General features: G+C 40.3%; 4 protein-coding genes across 7 annotated transcripts in view; all 4 read right to left on the reverse strand.

Annotated features, from left to right (window-relative positions):
* LOC311065416 (protocadherin alpha-C2-like) overlaps positions 1–21,183 on the reverse strand; it is a gene marked incomplete at its 5' end in the record, with an annotated part of 173,695 nt that overhangs the window by 102,768 nt on the left and 49,744 nt on the right. The window contains one exon of one of the 4 annotated variants that reach the window (XM_084085745.1): positions 15,553–17,934. The exons of 2 other annotated variants lie outside the window; for them this stretch is intronic. In XM_084085745.1, coding sequence (XP_083941871.1) covers positions 15,553–17,934 — 2,382 coding nt within the window. Of the gene's footprint in view, positions 1–7,694; positions 9,540–15,552; positions 17,935–21,183 lie in introns of those variants that run through there. One more of the 4 variants, XM_084085747.1, reaches the window with a different exon arrangement.
* On the reverse strand, positions 104–2,503 carry LOC311033430 (protocadherin alpha-4-like; the record flags this gene model as incomplete). Its single annotated transcript, XM_084040941.1, has 1 exon — positions 104–2,503. One exon carries the CDS (start codon positions 2,501–2,503, stop codon positions 104–106), a length of 2,400 nt encoding a protein of 799 aa, XP_083897067.1.
* LOC311033431 (FAS-associated factor 1-like) lies at positions 4,274–5,620 on the reverse strand (the record flags this gene model as incomplete). Its single annotated transcript, XM_084040942.1, has 1 exon — positions 4,274–5,620. The coding sequence occupies one exon, from the start codon at positions 5,618–5,620 to the stop codon at positions 4,274–4,276; it is 1,347 nt and encodes a 448-aa protein (XP_083897068.1).
* Positions 19,047–21,034, reverse strand: LOC311033432 (protocadherin alpha-7-like; the record flags this gene model as incomplete). The annotated part of the gene is given in 2 exon segments (XM_084040943.1): positions 19,047–20,336; positions 20,339–21,034. Coding segments are annotated over 2 exon segments (1,953 nt in total). The 5' UTR covers positions 21,002–21,034.

The following is a 21,183-nucleotide window of genomic DNA, read 5'->3' on the forward strand; positions in this document are numbered from 1 at the left end:
GGGCCTGCATTTAAACCATGTCAAAGTAACATACTTTATCAAAATATCAAGAAATAAAAACATGATATTGTCAAAGGAAATATTGAAAAATATATAAATCAGGTTAATTTTGCATTAGTATTGTTCTTACCTTATCTATGTTAGGTAACGTTTGAGTCCGACTAAAAGTGTCCCCTCCATTGATACTTATAAGTTCTGCATCGACAGGCGGAAACTGCGCGGGGAAAACTACTACGTCACTCTTCAGTGTGTCTGAGCTGAAACACACGTCATACTGCTGAGTAGATTTAGAGTAAGACCAGCTGCCGTCAGGATGGGTGGTGATCATTGGGGCACCGTACCTGCTGAAACTGCTGTCTGTCCTGTGGCATTTGACAGCTATTAAACTAATGAGGCTCAATAGAAAGATCACTGACACTGATACAATGGCAATCAGTAAATACAGGTTTAAATCAGAGAAGCTGTTGTCCTTTATCGGCACATGTCTGAACTGAGTCTGAATGTCATCTGTATTTTCAACCACCACTACATCAATAGACACAGTAGCTGACAGGGATGGTTCTCCGTTATCACAAACCAACACCACTAAGGGGTGAGTTTTCAGGTCATTGTCACTCATTCGCCTCTTAGTCCTGATTTCTCCAGTGCTGGTTCCGATTCGGAAGAGGTTGCTTCCCTTTGGTTCAGAGATGTGATAAGAAAGCAGAGCATTATAGCTAGAGTCTGCATCTACAGCTCTGATCTTGGCCACAAAGTATCCAGCTTCCGCAGAATAAGGAATGTTCTCATTGTTAATGGAGCCGTGTTCAGAATAGGGTGCTAGAATCCCAGGACTGTTGTCATTTTCATCCAGGATAAAAACATTTACAGTCACGTTGCTGCTGAGGGGAGGAACACCAGAGTCCGTGGCCCGAACTTGAAAGTAGAACGTTTTCAACTCTTCATAATTAAAAGACTGCAAGGTTACTATTTCCCCAGTCTCAGGGTTGATATTTACCATGGTAGGTATCGACAGTGTGTTAGTAATACTATCTGATAAGGAATACCTCACTTTGCCATTTTGATCGAAGTCAGCATCAAATGCTGATACAGTTTTAATAACTTCTCCTACTGGGTTATTCTCTCTCACATAAACGTTAATGGTGGGTTCTAGGAAACGAGGATTGTTGTCATTGACATCTGAGATCCGTACAGTAATAACACTGGTGCTAGAGAGAGGAGGAGATCCATCATCAGTAGCTATGAGGGTGACATTATATTGTGAAGCACTCTCTCTATCCAGCGGCCCGTCAACCACCAATGAATAAGAGTTCTTGTAGTTTGACTCTAATTTAAATGGGACATTGTTTTTAATATTACAATTCACCATCCCATTTACGCCTCGATCTTTATCAAGAATAGAAACAAGCGCAATAGCCGTTCCTATGGAAGCATCCTCGTTCACTGTATTTTTTAAAGACGTCACTGAGATCTCGGGAGCATTATCATTAACATCCAAAACTTCAATCAGTAATTTAGCATGTGAGGTCATTGGATATTGAGCACCGTCACTGGCTTGAACACGGAACTCAAATGCATCATTTTCTTCAAAATCAATATTCCTTTTATTTTTTACAGTCCCCGTATCTGGATCTATGGAAAACAGTTCCGCCTTTTTCCCTCGGCCAACATTGCTGAAGGAATACAATAATTCTCCATTTAGCCCCTCATCTAAATCAGTAGCATTCAGTGTTATTATAGACGTGCCAATGGGTGCGTTCTCACGAACACTGGCTTTGTATAAAGTTTGACTGAAAACAGGAGGGTTGTCGTTATTATCTAGTACATTTACAAGAACAGTCATTGTGCCAGATTTTGCTGGACTCCCTCCATCAATGGCAGTCAGGGTGATTTGGATAATAGGTTGTGTTTCTCTGTCTAAAGCTTTCTGAAGTATTAATTCAGGCGATGCACTCTCACCTTTTTGTGACGAGAGAGAAAAGTGTTCATTTTGACTAAGCTTATATGTATTTACAGTATTTTTACCAGCATCTGCATCATGAGCTGACTGTAATGGGAATTTTGCTCCAGCTAATGTAATTTCGGTTATATTAATTACCTGAGAGGCACTCAAAAAAGATGGCGAATTGTCGTTTACATCCAGTATGCTAATTTCAATACGATAGATTTTTAATGGGTCGCTAATAACGGCCTCAACACTCATGGAACATTTGGAATCGTCAGGACAAAGCTCCTCTCTGTCTATTCTCTCATTGACGTAGAGCATACCAGTCTTTAGGTTTACATCGAAATATTTTCTCTTTGATCCGGTAACAATCTGAAACATGCGGGATTCTAAATCTTGCACATTGAGGTTTAGATCCTTAGCGATATTTCCAACAGAAGTTCCAGGATTTACCTCCTCAAAGACAGAATATGATAGCTGCCCGGCCGCCGTTTCCCAGTAACACTCTATCAGCACGAGCACAACGTATGTCACAATAGAGCTCCTTGGTACAGACATAATTCCATCCAACGTGAACAAAATAGATCCAGATCTATTCGTCCATCGAAAATCCAAAAACAAATAGAAGGTATAAATTGGTATTTATTGCTGCATGAACGTTCAAGATCCGTTCTCCTTCATCCCCTCGTCTCTTTGCAACAATAGCCCAGGGAAACGTTATCATAGACTGACATTGGGAGGAGCCTCGGGACTGTAATGAGCATCAAAATGTTATGGTCTACACTGTCGCCACGTGGACATATAATATTACTACAATGTAATAAAAAAAAACTGCAAAGAAAATATTGCCTTTCTTCTTTTTTTTGCACAATCAGAGAATGACTGCAGAAGCTTGCTAAATAATATTCTAACGCAATTTCTCCACGAATCCTACAGCTTTACAATTCTAAGCTGTAGCCTTCATGTCTTGTCAATACATTTTAAGAGCTAGACTTCTAGCATTAAAATATATGGAAAAAATAAGAAAATAACAATCAGCACCCTGGACAGTTACTTGACAAATGATAGGATATTGTAGGGATACAAATGATAAAGTAAAACTAATTCATATCATTGGTTGAGCCTTATGAATCAGTGGTGGAAGTACTCAGATGTTTTACTTTTATGTTTAGTCAAAGTAGAAATACCAGACTAGAAATACAAGTTAAAGTCCTTCATTCAAAATGTGATTTGCAAGAGTGTTCAGATCGAAAATGGCATAATTTCAGTAATATATTTTTTATTATTATTTATTATCATTACTACTTTAATGTGTAGTTAATGTGCAACTGGTGGACATGCTTATATTACCTGGTACCTAGGTTTCCTTCTGGTTGTGGTTGTTTGTTTGTCTGTTTGTTTGTTTGCCTGTTTTGTGGAATCACTTTCCCAGAGGTTTTCAACTGGTGGTCGGTGGACCACTGGTCGCCCGTGAAGGTATTACATGTTGTCACTCATGAAGGTATTACATGTGGTCCATGACCATGAATTCTTTAACGTAGGAAAGTTTTTGTTTGTTTGTTTGTTTTTCATTAATTTGATTTAATTTAATTTAAGAGAAACTTAAAGAGACCACAACTGTTAATATGTGTGTGGGAATGAATGATCGATTATCAATGGCCATTTGAGGATGCGTGTGCTTCAATTCCAAAATGTCTTCAAGCTTAACTACTATAAAAGTGGATCAGCTCATTAAAATCCACAGACTGTGTAAAGAGGCACACTTGAAAGACTTCAAGTGTGTCAACTTGTGTCAGGCAGTTTATTTCTTTTTTTATTTTTTTTTATTTTTTTTACAAATGCATCTCTCTGTGAGAGTGTTGCCCCCCATACTGTAGAATAAGTCCAGGACTAGACTGGATCCAGAAAATTATCAGACACTAGCCCTGCCCACCACTATATAGCCAAGAATAGACTTTGTACAACTCACCACGACCAGAAGTCACACCATGCCAAGAAGTCACACCAACAGGTAAGAAAAAAACTAATCTTAACCCTACCCAACACAACAGTGGTCCCCAGATTGAATCTTATCAGGATGATCGTATAACAATCAGTTAAAAAACCCTATTTCTTTCAAACACACACAAAAAAAAAGAATGTTCCAAAAAAACTGCCTTGTGTTTGAATGTGGTGGTGGAGGTGTGCTTGTACTTGTGTACTGTCTTTTGATTTAGTCTGCATTGCGTGGTGCACCTAATTCATAAACCACAAACAGTGTTTCCATCCATCCATCCAACCAGGCAGCCAGCCAGCAAGCCAGTCCACTGGCTGCCAGGAGGCCAATATCTACTCTTTAGCTTCCAGAAACAGTGTCTCCTGAGGAAACAATTTGGCCTCCAGCAGAGTGGACCCTGGATCCAACTGGGTGATATTTCTACGGGGAAAGGTGGTGAGTAGTTTGAACTCATGAAAGGGGTATCCCTTGGACGCCACAAAGTCAAAGAGGACCTGCAGCTTACAACGGCCCAGGAAACGCCTTTCCAGGAACTCGCCAATGGGCGTGCGGATACGTAGCTTGCTAATTGGTTCTCCTTGCTCCTCGATGGGCTCTGGCAATAGTCCCTGTTCCAGTGACAAGCGGATGGCCTCCTTCTTATCCTCCTGCTCCTTTCTCACCTGCTCCACACGAACCTGCTCGGCCTCCTCTCTCTCCTGTCCCTCTCTCTTCTTACGATCTGCCTCTAGAGACAGACGGTAGGCTTCATCTTGTTCTCTCTTCACCATCTCCCTTGCTTCACGTTCATCCTCATCTTGTTGGTGGGCTGTGAGGATTTCCTTTGCTCCCATTAAGCTCATCATCAGCTCGCCCTCTGACGTGTTGCCTTGAATAAGATTTAAAACTTCATTTGAGGTGCGCTTGCCCATAATTATGAGGAGCAGGGGGAACTGGTCTGTCTTATACATCCGTATAGTCTGTGCCACAACATTGCCAAAGTGTCTTGTACACATGGTTAGTAGTCTTGCTTTATTGGATTCCTTTGTGAGGTCCCAGGCCCATGTTATAAAGTTCTGGCTCAGGTAAGAGACAATGGACTTGGCGCACATCACCTGGGAGCAGTAGATGTTGCTTTGGACGCTGTCGTCATTATGGAGGTAGATGGCCAGCAGCTTTCTGTCTCTATTTTTGCTGTAGAAGGCCTCTCGAGATGCAGACTCCAAAGAACCAATGTAGAACCTTGGATGGACCTCTCCATACCTTGTTGAAAATTCAGCAGTAAAGTGCAATAATGCATCATCTTCATTTTCACTACGATCTGGCATCATGGGTTTCTTTCGCATTCTGAACATATCTGAATCATCCACCCTAAAGACTGAAGGGTCGTCAAAGTCATCTCCCTCTCCCCCACTGTCACTGCTGCTCACTGGGGCTGCGCCTCCTCTAGCTGCCTCCGATGCCTCCGATTGGCTATGGGGTCCAAACAGGGTGGCCTGGCTTGCCTCTCTAGAGAAGTTATTTAGCAAGATCCCATTCTCCTGTGGTATCACACCGTTCATAGCTGCCGCTAAATCCCAATTATTGAGTTCTAGCAGATTGATGGCCTCCGCAATGTTGTCAATTCCAGTGCAAGCCTGAAAGTCAGCCAAAATCATTTCTCGGTCCTTGTGGCCAGTGTGGCAGCTATTGGAGGCCATGGCAATGAGTGGTTAAACCCTGTTCTCCTGGCTAGCTACCGCTTCTTTCCTGTAATGTTAAAATCGATGAGACCTTAGAGTTTAGTATATTGCACGCTGTAAGTATATCTTACAGTTTTAGAAAATCACAAAGTATGTAAAGTAAAATGTTCACTTTAGTTGGCATCTATCTTAAGGGGACTTCTTTGGTGAAAATAGCCTTCACAGAACCATTGTTACTCAGACCGTTAACACAGAGACAAGCACAGTGATCGCATCTTCCTTTATGTACTCAGTAGTGACGTCACTGTGATGAATAAATGCACACAATCTCTGCAAGTGCGTATGTATATATGTACGTCTGAAGTTCAAGTATCTCAAAAACCGTCCGACCAACCAACTTCAAACCTGGTGCATGCGTTGCCGACAACGGGCCGACCAACGACAGCCTGACATCGAGACGGTCGGATAGGTGGTTGACCAGAACCGCGGGTCCAACTGATACAAAGCATATGTAGGCAATAGGCATATATGGAGATCTGGTTGTCCAGAACCACCGGTCTGACTGCTATGCCCATATATGAGACTCTGTGTGCGCATCATTTTCACATAATTATTTTTTAACTTTTTCATTATTTAAATAATCTCAGAGGAGGTCTTGGTCTCAGGTTTGGTGATTTAAAAAATATATTTTTTTAATTATTACTATTAATTCAAAACTAAAAGCAATGTCTTCTGTATGCTCTTGCATTAATAAAAATAAAAATAACAAAAAAACAAATGTAGGACCTATGATATGAAGATAGGTTGAAAATGGGTGGAGTGGTCCTTTAAAACCTGGTGAGTGGATAGCTCAGGAGTGCATTGCCAACTATTTCTTAGTGATATTACATCTGAAGTGCCCAGGTTTACCCTCTCAGAGACAGATAGCAGAGCTATCCAGACATTGTTCCCCAGTAACACACCAGCAGACAAAGCAAAAGTTACATCACAGTGGATCTCCTACCCCTTTATAAAATAAATATTCCATTCCTTTCCAATTCGTGAACAACGTATAGACCCAGATCATAATGTTTACAAAAGTAATTAAGTTCAAATCTGAAGAGTACAGGGCATAAAAAGTAAATAGAGAAATCTCGTTCTCCAACCGCTCTCCTTCGTCCTGCGTCTAATCTAAACAAAAGCTCTGAGAAACCTTATTAAAGACAGACCAAACCAAATGTGTCTGCTGTCATCACATGGGAAGTTGATGTACAGAACAAAATACAGCAGACCAAATTGCCTTGTCACATAACTGAAAACAGTTAAGTTTCTATCAAATTATAACTCATCAAAGAACAGTGTTGATTACATGTATGTCCAAACTAAAGAGAACTACACATCTGCAACAAACATAGAGAATATTGATGCAACACAGAGCCACAAATTGCAGCAATATGTATTCATTAATTCAGTGTTGTGTGAAGTATAAGATGTAAAGAGGCATATCACTTTTTAAAATAATTCAGGTAAACAAGGCTGATTTATGTTGTGTTATATTCCAATACATGTATTAAAGAATAAACACTAAGCCTAAACAAAGGGGCAAATTCAAGCAATCAAAATGAATATTGATTGCTGATAATAATAATATTTGAAACTACAACGGAGCATCCATTTATCACAGGAAGACATATCATTTATGAAGAGGGGCAATATTCCAAGATTGCAGGAGTATATATAATGACAACTAATGACACTGTGACAGTAATGCACAATCCTAAAGTAAAGTGGAAATCCTAAAGTATTTCCACTTAATCCCATAACAATCATAAGTGGCATTGTGTATTGCCTGGGAAGATATTTACAATTCAGCACCATGGACAGTGGCAATATTCCAAGATTGCAGGAGGACAGATGACAACTTTGATGGTAATGCTATACTCATTCCTAAGTATTTCCACTTAATCCCATAACAAGTAGCGTAGTGTATTGTCATCTGGGAAATTAAATAAGTTATAGGCCTACACGTTTATGTTCAAAAGATATTATCTTCATAAAATGCAGTTCTTGGAAAAGAAAAGGAAGAGGAAGATTGCTTGTATATATTTCTTACCTTATCCGTATTGGGTAACGTTTGAGTATGGTTAAACGTATCCCCTCCATTAATACTGATCAGTTCAGCATCTACAGCTGGAAAAGGTGCAGGGAAAACTACTACGTCGCTCTTCAGTGTGTCTGAACTGAAACACACGTCATACTGCTGAGTAGATTTAGAGTAAGACCAGCTTCCATCAGGGTGGGTGGTGATCATTGGGGCGCCATACCTACTGAAACTGTTGTCTGTCCTGTGGCATTTGACAGCTATTAAACTGACGAGGCTCAGTATGAAGATCACTGACACCGATACGATGGCGATCAGTAAATACAGGTTTAAATCAGAGAAGCTCTCCTCCTGTAACGGTACATGTCTGAATTGCGTCTGAATGTCTCCCGTGCTTTCAACCACAACTACATCAATAGACACAGTAGCTGAGAGAGACGGTTCTCCGTTATCAGAAACCATCACCACTAACGGGTGAGTTTTCAGGTCATTGTCACTCATTCGTCTTTTAGTTCTGATTTCTCCAGTGCTGGTTCCGATTCTAAAGAGGTTATTTCCCTTTGGCTCAGTGATGTGATAAGAAAGCAGAGCATTGTACCCAGAGTCTGCATCTACAGCTCTGATCTTGGCCACAAAGTATCCAGCTTCAGCAGAATAAGGAATGTTCTCACTGTTGACAGAGCCGTGTTCAGAATAGGGCGTGAGAATCCCGGGACTGTTGTCATTCTCATCCAGAATAAAAACATTCACAGTCACATTGTTGCTGAGGGGAGGGGCACCAGAGTCTGTGGCCTGAACTTTAAACTGGAATGTATTTAACTCCTCATAATTAAATGACTGTAGGCTCACTATGTCTCCCGTTTCGGAGTTTATGTTTATCATTGCAGTCAGCGGTATTGTGTTACTGTTATGGGCTAGAAAGGAATAGCTCACCTGGCCGTTTTCACTGACGTCAGCATCAACTGCCGACACGGTTTTAATAATTGCTCCTACTGGGCTGTTTTCTTTTAGATACACGTTAATCACTGGCTCTAAGAAGCGAGGTGCGTTGTCATTGACATCAGAAACGTGAATAGTAATAAGGCTGGTACTGGAGAGAGGAGGGGTCCCTTCATCGGTAGCTACTATTGTTACATTGTACTGAGAAGAACTCTCTCTGTCAAGGTGACCATCAACCACCAAAGAATAATAGTTTTTATAGTTTTCCTCCAATTTGAAAGGGACTTCATTGGTGACATCACATTTCACTTCTCCGTTTTTTCCACCATCCTTATCTAGCACGGAGACGAGAGCAATGGCCGTGCCTAATTTCGCGTCCTCTTTCACTGTGTTCAGTAACGATGTCACAGTGATCTCGGGGGAATTGTCATTGACATCTATCACTTCGATCAGAACTTTACAGCGAGCAGCAGTTGGAGGCTGCCCTTTGTCAATAGCCTGCGCACGGATTTCAAAAGCAGAATTTCTTTCAAAGTCAATGTTACCTTTTACCGTAATAACCCCTGTGTGCGCATCAATGTTGAAGATTTCCAAAATATGATCTTTCTCATTTTTACTAATGGAGAACGCAACTTCACCATTCGTCCCCTCGTCTTTATCGGTTGCATTCAACGTTAAAATAGTGGTCCCAATTGGCATATTTTCATAAACTCGAGTTTTATACAGTGATGAACTGAAAACAGGGGCATTATCATTAATGTCCAAAACATTAACTATGATTTCCGAATTACTTGATCTTGGTGGAGATCCCCCATCTACAGCAGTAAGGGTGAGTTTAATAACGGGCTCTTTCTCTCTGTCTAGAGCTTTCTGTAACACTAACTCGACAGACATACTTTCACCTTTGTGCACATCTAAGGAAAAGAGATCATTTGGACTAATCTTGTATGTATTGATGCCATTTTTCCCTACATCCACGTCAGATGCATCAATTAATGGGAATTTGACCCCGAGTACTGTATTTTCAGGTACATCTATTGTTTGAGATGCTGCCCTAAAAGATGGAGCGTGGTCATTAACATCTAGGATTTGGACTTCTATGCGGTAAAGCTTTAAAGGGTTATTTATGACGGCCTCTATGCTGATTGCGCATTTGTTTTCATCAGCGCATAGTTCCTCTCTGTCTATTCTCTCATTGACGTAGAGAACACCAGTCTTTACATTTACCTCAAAATATTTTCTTTTTGATCCAGGGACAATCTGAAACATACGGGACTCCAAATCCTGTACATTGATGTTTAGATCCTTAGCGATATTTCCAACAGAAGTCCCGGGCTTTAACTCCTCAGGCACGGAATAGGAGAGCTGTCCGAACACCGCTTCCCACTCCAGCAGCGCGAGCACTATATACGTAACAATAAAGCTCCTTCTTCTCGGTAAAGACATATTCCATTGAACGTGAACAAAACATAGATTCCTGTGTCCACAAGTAAATGCCGAACAATCTAGACACCAACACTAAAACCACAGGGTTGAGATAGCAATTGTGACAGATACTTTGTCCTGATACCGTTCTCTCTTGTCACAATGCTCTTTGTGAAAAAGCCCTCAGAAACATCACCATCCTCTAAATCTAGGAGGGGCATCGAGTCTCAAAAGATAACATCCAAATGCTATGGTCTACAGTGTCACCACGTGGTCATTTGGAATAACTGCGTCTATATGCAGCGTCTACAGTTTAACAAGAAGTGATTGAAGAAAAGAAGAGTGCTTTTCTCTTGTACATATTTTTCACTCTTCATACCAGTAACCTGTAAGCTGATTGTATGACGTTCTGTATAGTAGTGTGTATATATGTCTGTCACTTATATGTCATCATGATTTGTGTGCACGGGGATCTCATCTTAAACAAGCTCAGTGCTTAATGAGTCTTCCAGTTTAGTAGACCTTGTATTGTGAATTTGTACTTCCATGTACTGTTGTTCTCATGTCTTACTAAATTAAGTACATCAATCAATCTAGGTGAGTTTTCAGACCACCGGTGGAAAATAGGGAGTGAGTCTGCAGTCCTGACTGAATGAGGTTGTTTATTCCACAGTTTGGGAGCCAGGACAACATAGGGGCATGCTGGTGTATTAGATAATTAGGGAACGAACGAGTAGTGTTTGCTGATCTGATTATCATGAAAGGTTGAAGTAAAGATTGAAGACCAAATGAATAGTAGGCTTTTAGTTCAATATAATTACTCTCCATGTTGTCAATCCATTCCAATGGCTGTTCTGAGCGATTGAAACTGTCATAAAGTAGCAATATATTAGTTTAAAAAAGGACAGATTTGTAGTTTCAGAAAAAAAGACGGGAATGAGAAGGTTTTGCGATTTAAAAACATCTATATAATTAACAAAGCAAGAGGATGATGTCAAATGAAGTTCATATAGGCTCGCTTTCAGCACCACGGACAGCGGCAAACCAAAGTGACGCACAAAGCGTTGACAAAGAATAGCATAGAATAAAATGATATGCAGGCCATATTGAAAAACATTTCACCTGACTCGTTAGGACAAAAAACGTCCCCATTTTCAACGAGTACTTTACTGTTTATTTCTTTATGAATATAGGCAATTACCCAAACAGCTATTATATATATATTTATATATATTTGCAGACAAATATCTTAATTCATGGTTCAGGGATATTTTAAAAACACATGGCCTATATTAGATTATTTGTCGGGTTTTATTTTTGTGTGAAATGCTAAAACTTTAAAACATCGAATCACCGCCTATGTGTCGAAGGAAAATAATATCACATTGATCTTACCTTCTCCTTATTGGGTAGAGTCTGAGTCCGGTAAAAGGTGTCACTTCCATTTATACTGATTAGTTCCGCATCTACAGGAGGACACGGACCCGGTGCAGGGAAGACTACTACGTCACTCTTCAGTGTGTCTGAACTGAAACATACGTCATACTGCTGAGTAGATTTAGAGTAAGACCAGCTGCCGTCAGGATGGGTGGTGATCATTGGGGCGCCATACCGGCTGAAGCTGCTGTCTGTCCTGTGGCATTTGACAGCTATTAGACTGATGAGGCTCAGTAGAAAGATCACTGACACCAATGCAATGGCGATGAGTAAATAGAGATTTAAATCAGAGAAGCTCTCGTCCTTTATCTGTACATTTCTGAACTGAGTCTGAATGTCACCTGTATTTTCAACCACCACTACATCAATAGACACAGTAGCTGACAGGGATGGTTCTCCGTTATCAGAAACTGACACCACTAAAGGATGGGTTTTCAGGTCATTGTCACTCATTCGCCTCTTAGTCCTGATTTCCCCGGTGCTGGTTCCAATTCGAAAGAGGTTATTTCCCTTTGGCTCAGAGATGTGATATGAAAGCAGCGCATTGTAGCCAGAATCTGCATCTACAGCTCTGATCTTGGCCACAAAGTATCCAGCTTCAGCAGAATACGGAATGTTCTCACTATTAACAGAGCCGTGTTCAGCATAGGGCGCGAGAATCCCGGGACTGTTGTCATTCTCATCCAGGATAAAAACATTTACCGTCACATTGCTACTGAGCGGAGGGACACCAGAGTCTGTTGCCTGAACTTTAAAATGAAACGTTTTTAACTCCTCATAGTTGAAAGACTGGAGACTGACTATATCTCCTGTTTCTGAATTTATCCTTACCAATGTAGGATGTGGCAATGTGTAACTGTTACTTTCTAAAAATGAATATCTCACCTGGCCATTTTCACTAATGTCCGCATCAACTGCAGACACCGTTTTAATAACTGTCTCAACTGCACTGTTCTCTTTCACATAAACATTAATTACAGGTTCCAAAAAGTGAGGTGCGTTGTCGTTGACATCAGAAACCGTTATAGAAATAATACTGGTGCTCGATAGAGGCGGGTCCCCCATGTCTGTAGCAGTAATGGTTATATTATACTGTGGAAAGTTCTCTCTGTCTAAAGGTCCGTCAACTACTAATGAATAATAATTATTGTAGTTTGTCTCCAATTTGAAAGGAATGCCTTCATTTATTTTACAATCAACTTCGCCATTCTTGCCTCCATCTCTGTCATCAACTGAAACAAGTGCAATAGCGGTCCCTTTTTTAGCATCCTCTTTCACTGTGCTTTCCAATGACGTCACGGTGATCTCAGGAGCATTGTCATTGAGGTCCACCACTTCAACCAGCACTTTACAGTGAGTAGACATTGGGGGCTGACCTCTGTCACTAGCCTGTGCACGAATCTCAAATGCAGGGCTTTCTTCAAAGTCTACATTTCCCCTAACAGATAAAACGCCTGTGTCTTGGTCAATTTCAAATATCTCCAGTATATGGTCCTGCTCTCTTGTGTTAAGTGAATATGTGATCTCTTTATTCATTCCTTCGTCTGAGTCTGTAGCATTCAAAGTTAATAGGGATGTCCCAACTGGAATGTTTTCATATACACGTGTCTTATACAATGATTGTGCGAACACTGGTGTATTGTCATTATTGTCTAAAACATTAATTATAATTTCAGAACTGCCAGACTTCGGCGGAGAGCCACCGTCTATGGCTGTTAGCGTAAGCGCAATCACAGGTTCTTTCTCTCGGTCTAAAACATTCTGCAGTACTAATTCTACAGATACACGCTCACCTGATTTAATAACTGCCAGTGAGAAGTGTTCAATAGAACTGAGTTTGTATGTGTTTATGCCATTTCTTCCGACGTCTGCATCGTAGGCTGACAGCAGAGGAAATTTTACACCGGGCAATGTGCTTTCAGCAATGTCCATCGTTTGTGACTTTGCAATGAAAGACGGAAAATTATCATTAACATCTATAATATTGATTTCAATACGGTATAGTTTAAGAGGATCATTAATCACAGCCTCTACATTTACATTGCATTTTGGAGCCTTCGCACAGAGCTCCTCTCTGTCTATTCTGTCGTTGACGTAGAGAACACCAGTCTTTAAATTGACCTCGAAATATTTTTTCTTTGATCCAGTAACAATCCTAAACATGCGGGAGTCCAAATCCTGTACATTAAGGCTTAGATCCTTTGCGATATTTCCAACTGAAGTCCCCGGATTTACTTCCTCAGAAACGGAGTAGGAGAGCTGTCCGTACACTGTTCCCCAGTACAACTCCAACAGCAGAAGCACCAGATATGTCACAGCAGAGCACCTTCCACTCGGTAGAAACATAATTCCATCCAATGCGGGAAATAATTGCATTCAAATATCCAGATCCAGAATTACATCAAATCATCCATACTCAGCAAAATACAGGCTAAATATTTCTGTTTATCTTTTCTACAGCAAAATAAAAAGACACAAAGGCTTTTTTCTCTCTTCTCCCAATTCTCTTTGTGAGAAGCCTTGAGAAAGATTATCATCCTCTACATTTGGGAGGGGCATCGAGCGTCAAAAAACAACCTAAAATCCTATGGTCTACAGTGTCACCACGTGGTTATTTGGCATAACTGCATTCAACTTCATGGGTCTGCATGGCAATCAATATCAACATGAATCAGATCGCAATCTGCTGCATTGGTTTACAACAAAACCTGTTTATAGTATTTTATAGTTTATTTTGGTTGACAATCAAAGAGTAAAGCAAAAGGCTAGATCTGATAAATGCCAAAAATATGTTTTTAAAATCTCATTAACACAAACGACTTGAACGCAACTCATCTCCATTCTCCCCCCAATTTCTTAAAGTACGCAAAATAGCACACGTTGTAACTTTGCGGGTGCCTACGTCTGAAAACTTTCAAACAAAGGCGGCTTTCAATTCCATAAAATCACCAACAGTCCCGTTTTAATGTCAACACCGAGGGCTGCTTTTCAATTTCAGAACATTTTAAACTGGCATAAAGTAGCGATTTATTACCTAATAATGAAGTGCAGACTTGTAGCTATAATGATGATAATAAATAAGATAGAAAGATCAGAAAATGGAGAGAAAATGACACAAAACTGACACAATTAACAGAGCCAGAGGAAATCTAAAAAACAGTGCACATAAGTAAACTCGCTTTCAGCACCATGGATAGCGGCAAAACAAATGGAAGCACAGAGCAGAGTAGCACTTAATATGCATACCATCTTTTTCAATATAGGCTTAAAATGGATTGACACTCCATTTCTTATTATCAATAAAGAATTTAGAAAACTCATTGTTGTATACTGGTTAAGGGGGATATTGCCCAAAAGTAAAGTATTACATGCTACACGGTTCTGAATTAAAATACAATGAATAAAATCGCAAATACTGTACATCAAAGTTTTTATCGCAACACTAGGGCTGTTTCAACGTTAAAAACTATCGAAACTGTAAACAGTATCCAGAATTATTAGTATACAAAATAAACTAAAAAGAAAATAAGCCGAAATGAACAACAACGCAAAACTGTTAGGCTATACCTGACATGCAAATGATCACTTTAACCTATTCATTAGTCAGAGGATGATGTGCAAAAGAAATACGTCCAATGTCTCTTCGTGTTCATCACCACGGATAGTGGAAAACATCAGAACGGCATAGCATGATATCTTAAAGTATTTTGTCAAGGGCTCGTTAAGAAAAACGATGACTTTCAACATAGAGCCTAATATGACTTAAACTCATTCGCAGTGGGATCATTTAAACATGTTTAAACTTTGGTGGTGGAGATATGTAATTGAATTGTAAATTGTATTAAGTATTGTCTACAAAATGAGTAAAATGAAGGTTTTAAACAACAGCGTTCATATGTCACTTTCAGCACCATGGACAGCTGCCAATCTAAGAGATGTATGGCATATAAATAAGGTGTCGAATGTATCTGAAACTCTTGGGAAATTCATGGACTCATTAAAACTGACACAGAGGAGGGTTTAGAGAGAGAGAGAGGGGGGAAGAAAAATAAATGCAGTTTGGTCTTACCTGTTCTTTATTTGGTAAAGTCTGAGTCCGGCTAAACGTGTCACTTCCGTTTATACTGATCAGTTCAGCGTCTACTGGGGGATACGGAGCAGGAAAAACCACTACGTCACTCTTCAGTGTGTCTGAACTGAAACACACGTCATACTGCTGGGTAGATTTAGAGTAAGACCAGCTGCCGTCAGGATGGGTGGTGATCATTGGGGCGCCGTACCTGCTGAAATTGCTGTCTGTCCTGTGGCATTTGACAGCTATTAAACTGATGAGGCTCAGCAGAAAGATCACTGACACCGATGCAATGGCGATCAGTAAATACATATTTAAATCAGAGAAGCTCTCGTCCTTTATCTGTACATTTCTGAACTGAGTCTGGATGTCACCTGTATTTTCAACCACAACTACATCAATAGACACAGTAGCTGACAGGGATGGTTCTCCATTATCAGAAATTAACACCACCAATGGGTGAGTTTTCAGGTCATTGTCACTCATTCGCCTCTTAGTTCTGATTTCCCCAGTGCTGGTTCCAATTCGAAAGAGGTTAGTTCCTTTTGGTTCAGTGATGTGATAAGAAAGCAACGCGTTATAGCCAGAGTCTGCGTCTACAGCTCTGATCTTGGCTACAAAGTATCCAGCTTCAGCAGAATAAGGAATGTTCTCACTATTAACAGAGCTGTGTTCAGAATAGGGTGACAGTACCCCTGGGCTGTTGTCATTCTCATCCAGAATCAACACATTTAGAGTCACATTGCTACTCAGCGGAGGAACACCAGAGTCTGTTGCCTGAACTTTAAATTGAAAGGTTTTAAGCTCCTCGTAGTTAAATGACTGGAGAGTGACTATGTCTCCCGTTTCAGAATTGATATTCACCATTGTAGATAGAGGTAAAGGATTACTTTTATTTTCTAAAAATGCATAACTGACTTGAGCATTATCATTGATGTCAGGGTCAATTGCAGACACGGTTTTAATAATTGTTCCCACTGGCCCGTTTTCTTTCACGTAGACATTAATCACTGGCTCTAAGAAGTGAGGATTATTGTCATTGATATCAGAGACGTGTACAGTAATAACACTGGTGCTGGACAGTGGCGGACTCCCTTCATCAGTAGCTGAAACTGAGACATTATACTGCGATGAACTCTCTCTGTCTAGCGGTCCATCAACCACCAATGAATAATAGTTTTTATAATTTGTCTCCAATTTAAATGGAACCTTATTGGTGATGTGACATTTTACTTCACCGTTCTTGCCACCATCTTTATCGAGGATAGCCACAAGGGCAATTGCGGTTCCTAGTTTAGCATCTTCATTCACTGCGTTGAGTAATGAAGTCACGGTGATCTCAGGACTATTGTCATTGAGGTCCACCACTTCCACCAGAACCTTGCAGTGAGCCGCCATGGGAGGCTGGCCTTTGTCATTGGCCTCTACGCGGATCTCAAAAGCTTTTCTTTCTTCAAAATCAAGTTTGCCTTTTACTGTAATAACACCACTGTGAGGTTCAATTTCAAATAAATCAAGAACGTGGTCTTGGTCTTTGCTTCTAAGAGAATATACTATTTCACTGTTTATGCCCTCGTCTGCATCAATGGCACTAACAGTGATTATTGTTGTGCCTGAGGGCGTGTTTTCGGGAATTTGTGTTTTATACAAAGGTTTACTAAATACTGGCGTATTATCATTAATGTCTAAAACACCAACAACAAGCTGTGAGGTTCCAGACTTTGAGGGAGTACCCCCGTCTAGTGCGGTCAATGTGAGGTTAATCATAGGCTGTTTTTCTCGGTCTAAAGATTTCTGTAGCACTAACTCGGCCGACACACTCTCCCCTGCTCCGTGGACTGACAGAGAGAAGTATTCATTCTGATTTAATTTGTATGTGTGGACTCCATTTTTCCCAACATCTTTATCAGTTGCCTCGGACAAAGCAAATTTCACACCAGGCAAAGTACTTTCGGCAATTTCTAAGTTTTGTGACTTTGCTGCAAACAAAGGAGCATTGTCATTTGCATCTAAAATGTCTATTTCAATACGATAAAGCTTCAATGGGTTATTTATCACGGCCTCCACACTAACTGTACATTTCAGTTCCTCTGCGCAGAGCGCCTCTCTGTCTATTCTGTCATTAACATAGAGAACACCAGTCTTCAGATTTACCTCAAAATATTTTCTTTTTGATCCAGTAACAATCTGAAACATGCGGGATTCCAAATCGTGTACATTGACATTTAGATCCTTAGCGATATTTCCAACAGAAGTCCCCGGGTTTACCTCCTCATAGACGGAGTATGAAAGCTGACCAGACACCGCTTCCCAGTAACACAGCAACATCAGCACTAGATACGTAAAAATAGAGCTCCTTCTCTTCGGTAAAGACATCATTTCATCCAATACGATAAAAGCATTGATTCCACTATCCAAACCTCGAATATTCAGACTAACAGCAAAATAAAAGCCAATGTTTTCCAGTAAACGGTAGCAAACGGAAAAGGACACTGACGCCGTTCTCTCTAGCCTGCTTCTCTTTGTGACAAAGCCCAAAGAAATGATCATAATCATCCTCTGAATCTAGGAGGAGCCTCGAGCATAAAACGAGAACCTACAAATGGTATGGTCTACAGTGTCACCACGAGGTCATTTGGAATAACTGCGCCCAGTAGCCTATCATGGGTCTGCAATTCAATGACATTCACTATCATAAATAATCATTAACGTAGGGATAATGCAAACTACACGAAAAGGACAGGGATATCAAATCAAACCACTATACTGTAAGACAATCGCAATGTGGTGCAGGAACAGGAACAGAAATGTTCCTCTTTCTTATTCCAATTAGATGTAAGCCTAGCAAAACGTGATAGGCCTACTCGATCAATAAAACGCAAAACACTGACAAACAAGTTAACTGAATCTTCCAAATTTCAAGAAAATAGCTGGTAGCCTATAAGGCACAAAATAAGTAGACATATGTACATTATTTAAATACTTTCAACAGAATGGCTAATGAAAAAGACTAGGCTTATAAGATAAGACAATGTAATAAGCAACATATTACATTAATGAAACCAACTGGTGTGGAATAAAGTAAAAAACAATATGCCCCTTATTCGAGATGATTGCCAAGGCCAGAACATTATCTCCCAATACACAATTAAAGTAATGACATCAAGGCACCATTGGACGTAGTTGCGCCCCCCCCCCCCCCCCCCCCATACGACGACTTGCTTTCAGCACCACGGAGAGCGACAAAGAGCAGCACAATGCAGAGCACAAGCAGGCCAACCGGCAATAACCTGTAGCCTTTACTACTCAAACAATAATTAATAATAATAATAATAATAATAATACAAAATACTATTATTAATTATAATAATATTAATAATAGGCTACTAATAATAATAATAATTATTATTATTAATATATCGTTTCCACTTTTGTGTATCATTTAAATAAATAAATGCATACAATAATATAAGGTAATTTGTCTAGATTCGTCATATTGAACTTACCGTCTCTTTGTTAGGTAAAGTTTGGGTCCGGTTAAAGGTGTCGTTTCCGTTAATACTAATTAATTCCGCATCTACAGGCGGAAACGGAGCGGGGAAAACTACTACGTCACTCTTCAGTGTGTCAGAGCTGAAACAAACGTCATACTGCTGAGTAGATTTAGAGTAAGACCAGCTGCCGTCGGGATGGGTGGTGATCATCGGGGCGCCATACCTGCTGAAACTGCTGTCTGTCCTGTGGCATTTGACAGCTATTAAACTGATGAGGCTCAGTAGAAAGATCACTGACACAGACGCAATGGCGATCAATAAATAAAGGTTCAAATCAGAGAAGCTCTCCTCCTTCAATGGCACATGTCTGAATTGAGTCTGACTGTCTCCTGTATTTTCAACCACAACTACATCAATAGACACAGTAGCTGACAGGGATGGTTCTCCATTATCAGAAATTAACACCACCAATGGGTGAGTTTTCAGATCATTGTCACTCATTCGCCTTTTGGTCCTGATTTCTCCGGTGCTGGTTCCAATTCGGAAGAGAGTGTTTCCCTTTGGCTCAGAAATGTGATAAGAAAGCAGTGCATTGTAGCCAGAGTCTGCGTCTACAGCTCTGATCTTGGCCACAAAGTATCCAGCTTCAGCAGAATAAGGAATGTTCTCACTGTTAACAGAGCCGTGTTCAGAATAGGGTGAGAGAATCCCTGGACTGTTGTCATTTTCATCCAGGATGAAAACATTCACAGTTACATTATTGTTGAGTGGAGGAACACCAGAGTCCGTGGCTTGAACTTTAAACTGGAACGTTTTTAAGGCTTCAAAATTGAATGACTGCAGGCCTATAATATCTCCCGTCTCTGCGTTTATATTCACCATTGTAGAGAGCGGCAACGAGTTACTCTTGCTGTCTAAAAATGCATAACTCACATGACCATTTTCTTTGATGTCAGCATCAACTGCAGATACGGTTTTAATGATTGTTCCTACTGGCCCATTTTCTTTTACATAGACATTAATCACTGGCTCTAAGAAGTGAGGAGCGTTGTCATTAACATCGGAAACGTGTACAGTAATAATACTGGTACTAGACAGTGGTGGACTCCCTTCATCAGTAGCTAAAATCGAGACGTTATACAGAGATGCACTCTCTCTGTCTAGCTTTCCATCAACCACCAATGAATAATAGTTTTTATAATTTGTCTCCAATTTAAAGGGAACCTTATTTGTGATAATACATTTCACTGCACCGTTCTTGCCTCCATCTTTATCGAGGATTGAAATTGAAGTGCAATTGCGGTTCCTGGTTTAGCATCTTCATTCACTGCGTTGAGTAATGAAGTAACGGTGATCTCAGGAGCATTGTCATTGAGGTCCACCACTTCCACCAGCACCTTGCAGTGAGCCGCCATCGGGGGCTGGCCTTTGTCACTGGCCTCTATACGGATCTCAAAAGCTTTTCTTTCTTCAAAGTCAAGCTTGCCTTTTACTGTAATTACACCACTGTGAGGTTCAATTTCAAATAAATCAAGAATGTGGTCTTGGTCTTTGCTTCTAAAAGAATATACTATCTCACTGTTTAGACCCTCGTCTGCATCGACGGCATTCAGAGTTATTATTGTTGTTCCCCGGAGTGTGTTTTCGGGAATTTGTGTTTTATACAACAATTTAGTGAATATGGGAGGGTTATCGTTACTGTCTAAAATATTAATAACAAGCTGTGAGGTGCCAGACTTTGGAGGACTACCTCCGTCTACAGCGGTCAATGTTAGATTAATAATAGGTTGTTTTTCTCGGTCTAAAGCTTTCTGCAGCACTAACTCGGGAGACGCAGTCTCTCCTGCTCTATGCACAGCCAATGAAAAGTGTTCGTTTTGACTTAATTTGTACGTGTTGACTGCATTTTTCCCAACATCTGCGTCAGTTGCCTCAGACAAAGCAAATTTCATTCCAGGCAATGTACTCTCTGGAATATCTAAATGTTGTGATTTGTCTGTAAACAAAGGAGCATTATCATTTATATCTAAAATGTCTACATCAACACGATAAAGCTTCAATGGGTTATTTATAACGGCCTCTACACTTACTGTACATTTCAGTTCCTCTGCACACAGCGCCTCTCTGTCTATTC

Source organism: Gymnoscopelus microlampas, assembly GCF_963454915.1.
Source record: "Gymnoscopelus microlampas genome assembly, chromosome: 18".
In the NCBI taxonomy this organism is placed as follows: Eukaryota; Metazoa; Chordata; class Actinopteri; order Myctophiformes; family Myctophidae; genus Gymnoscopelus; species Gymnoscopelus microlampas.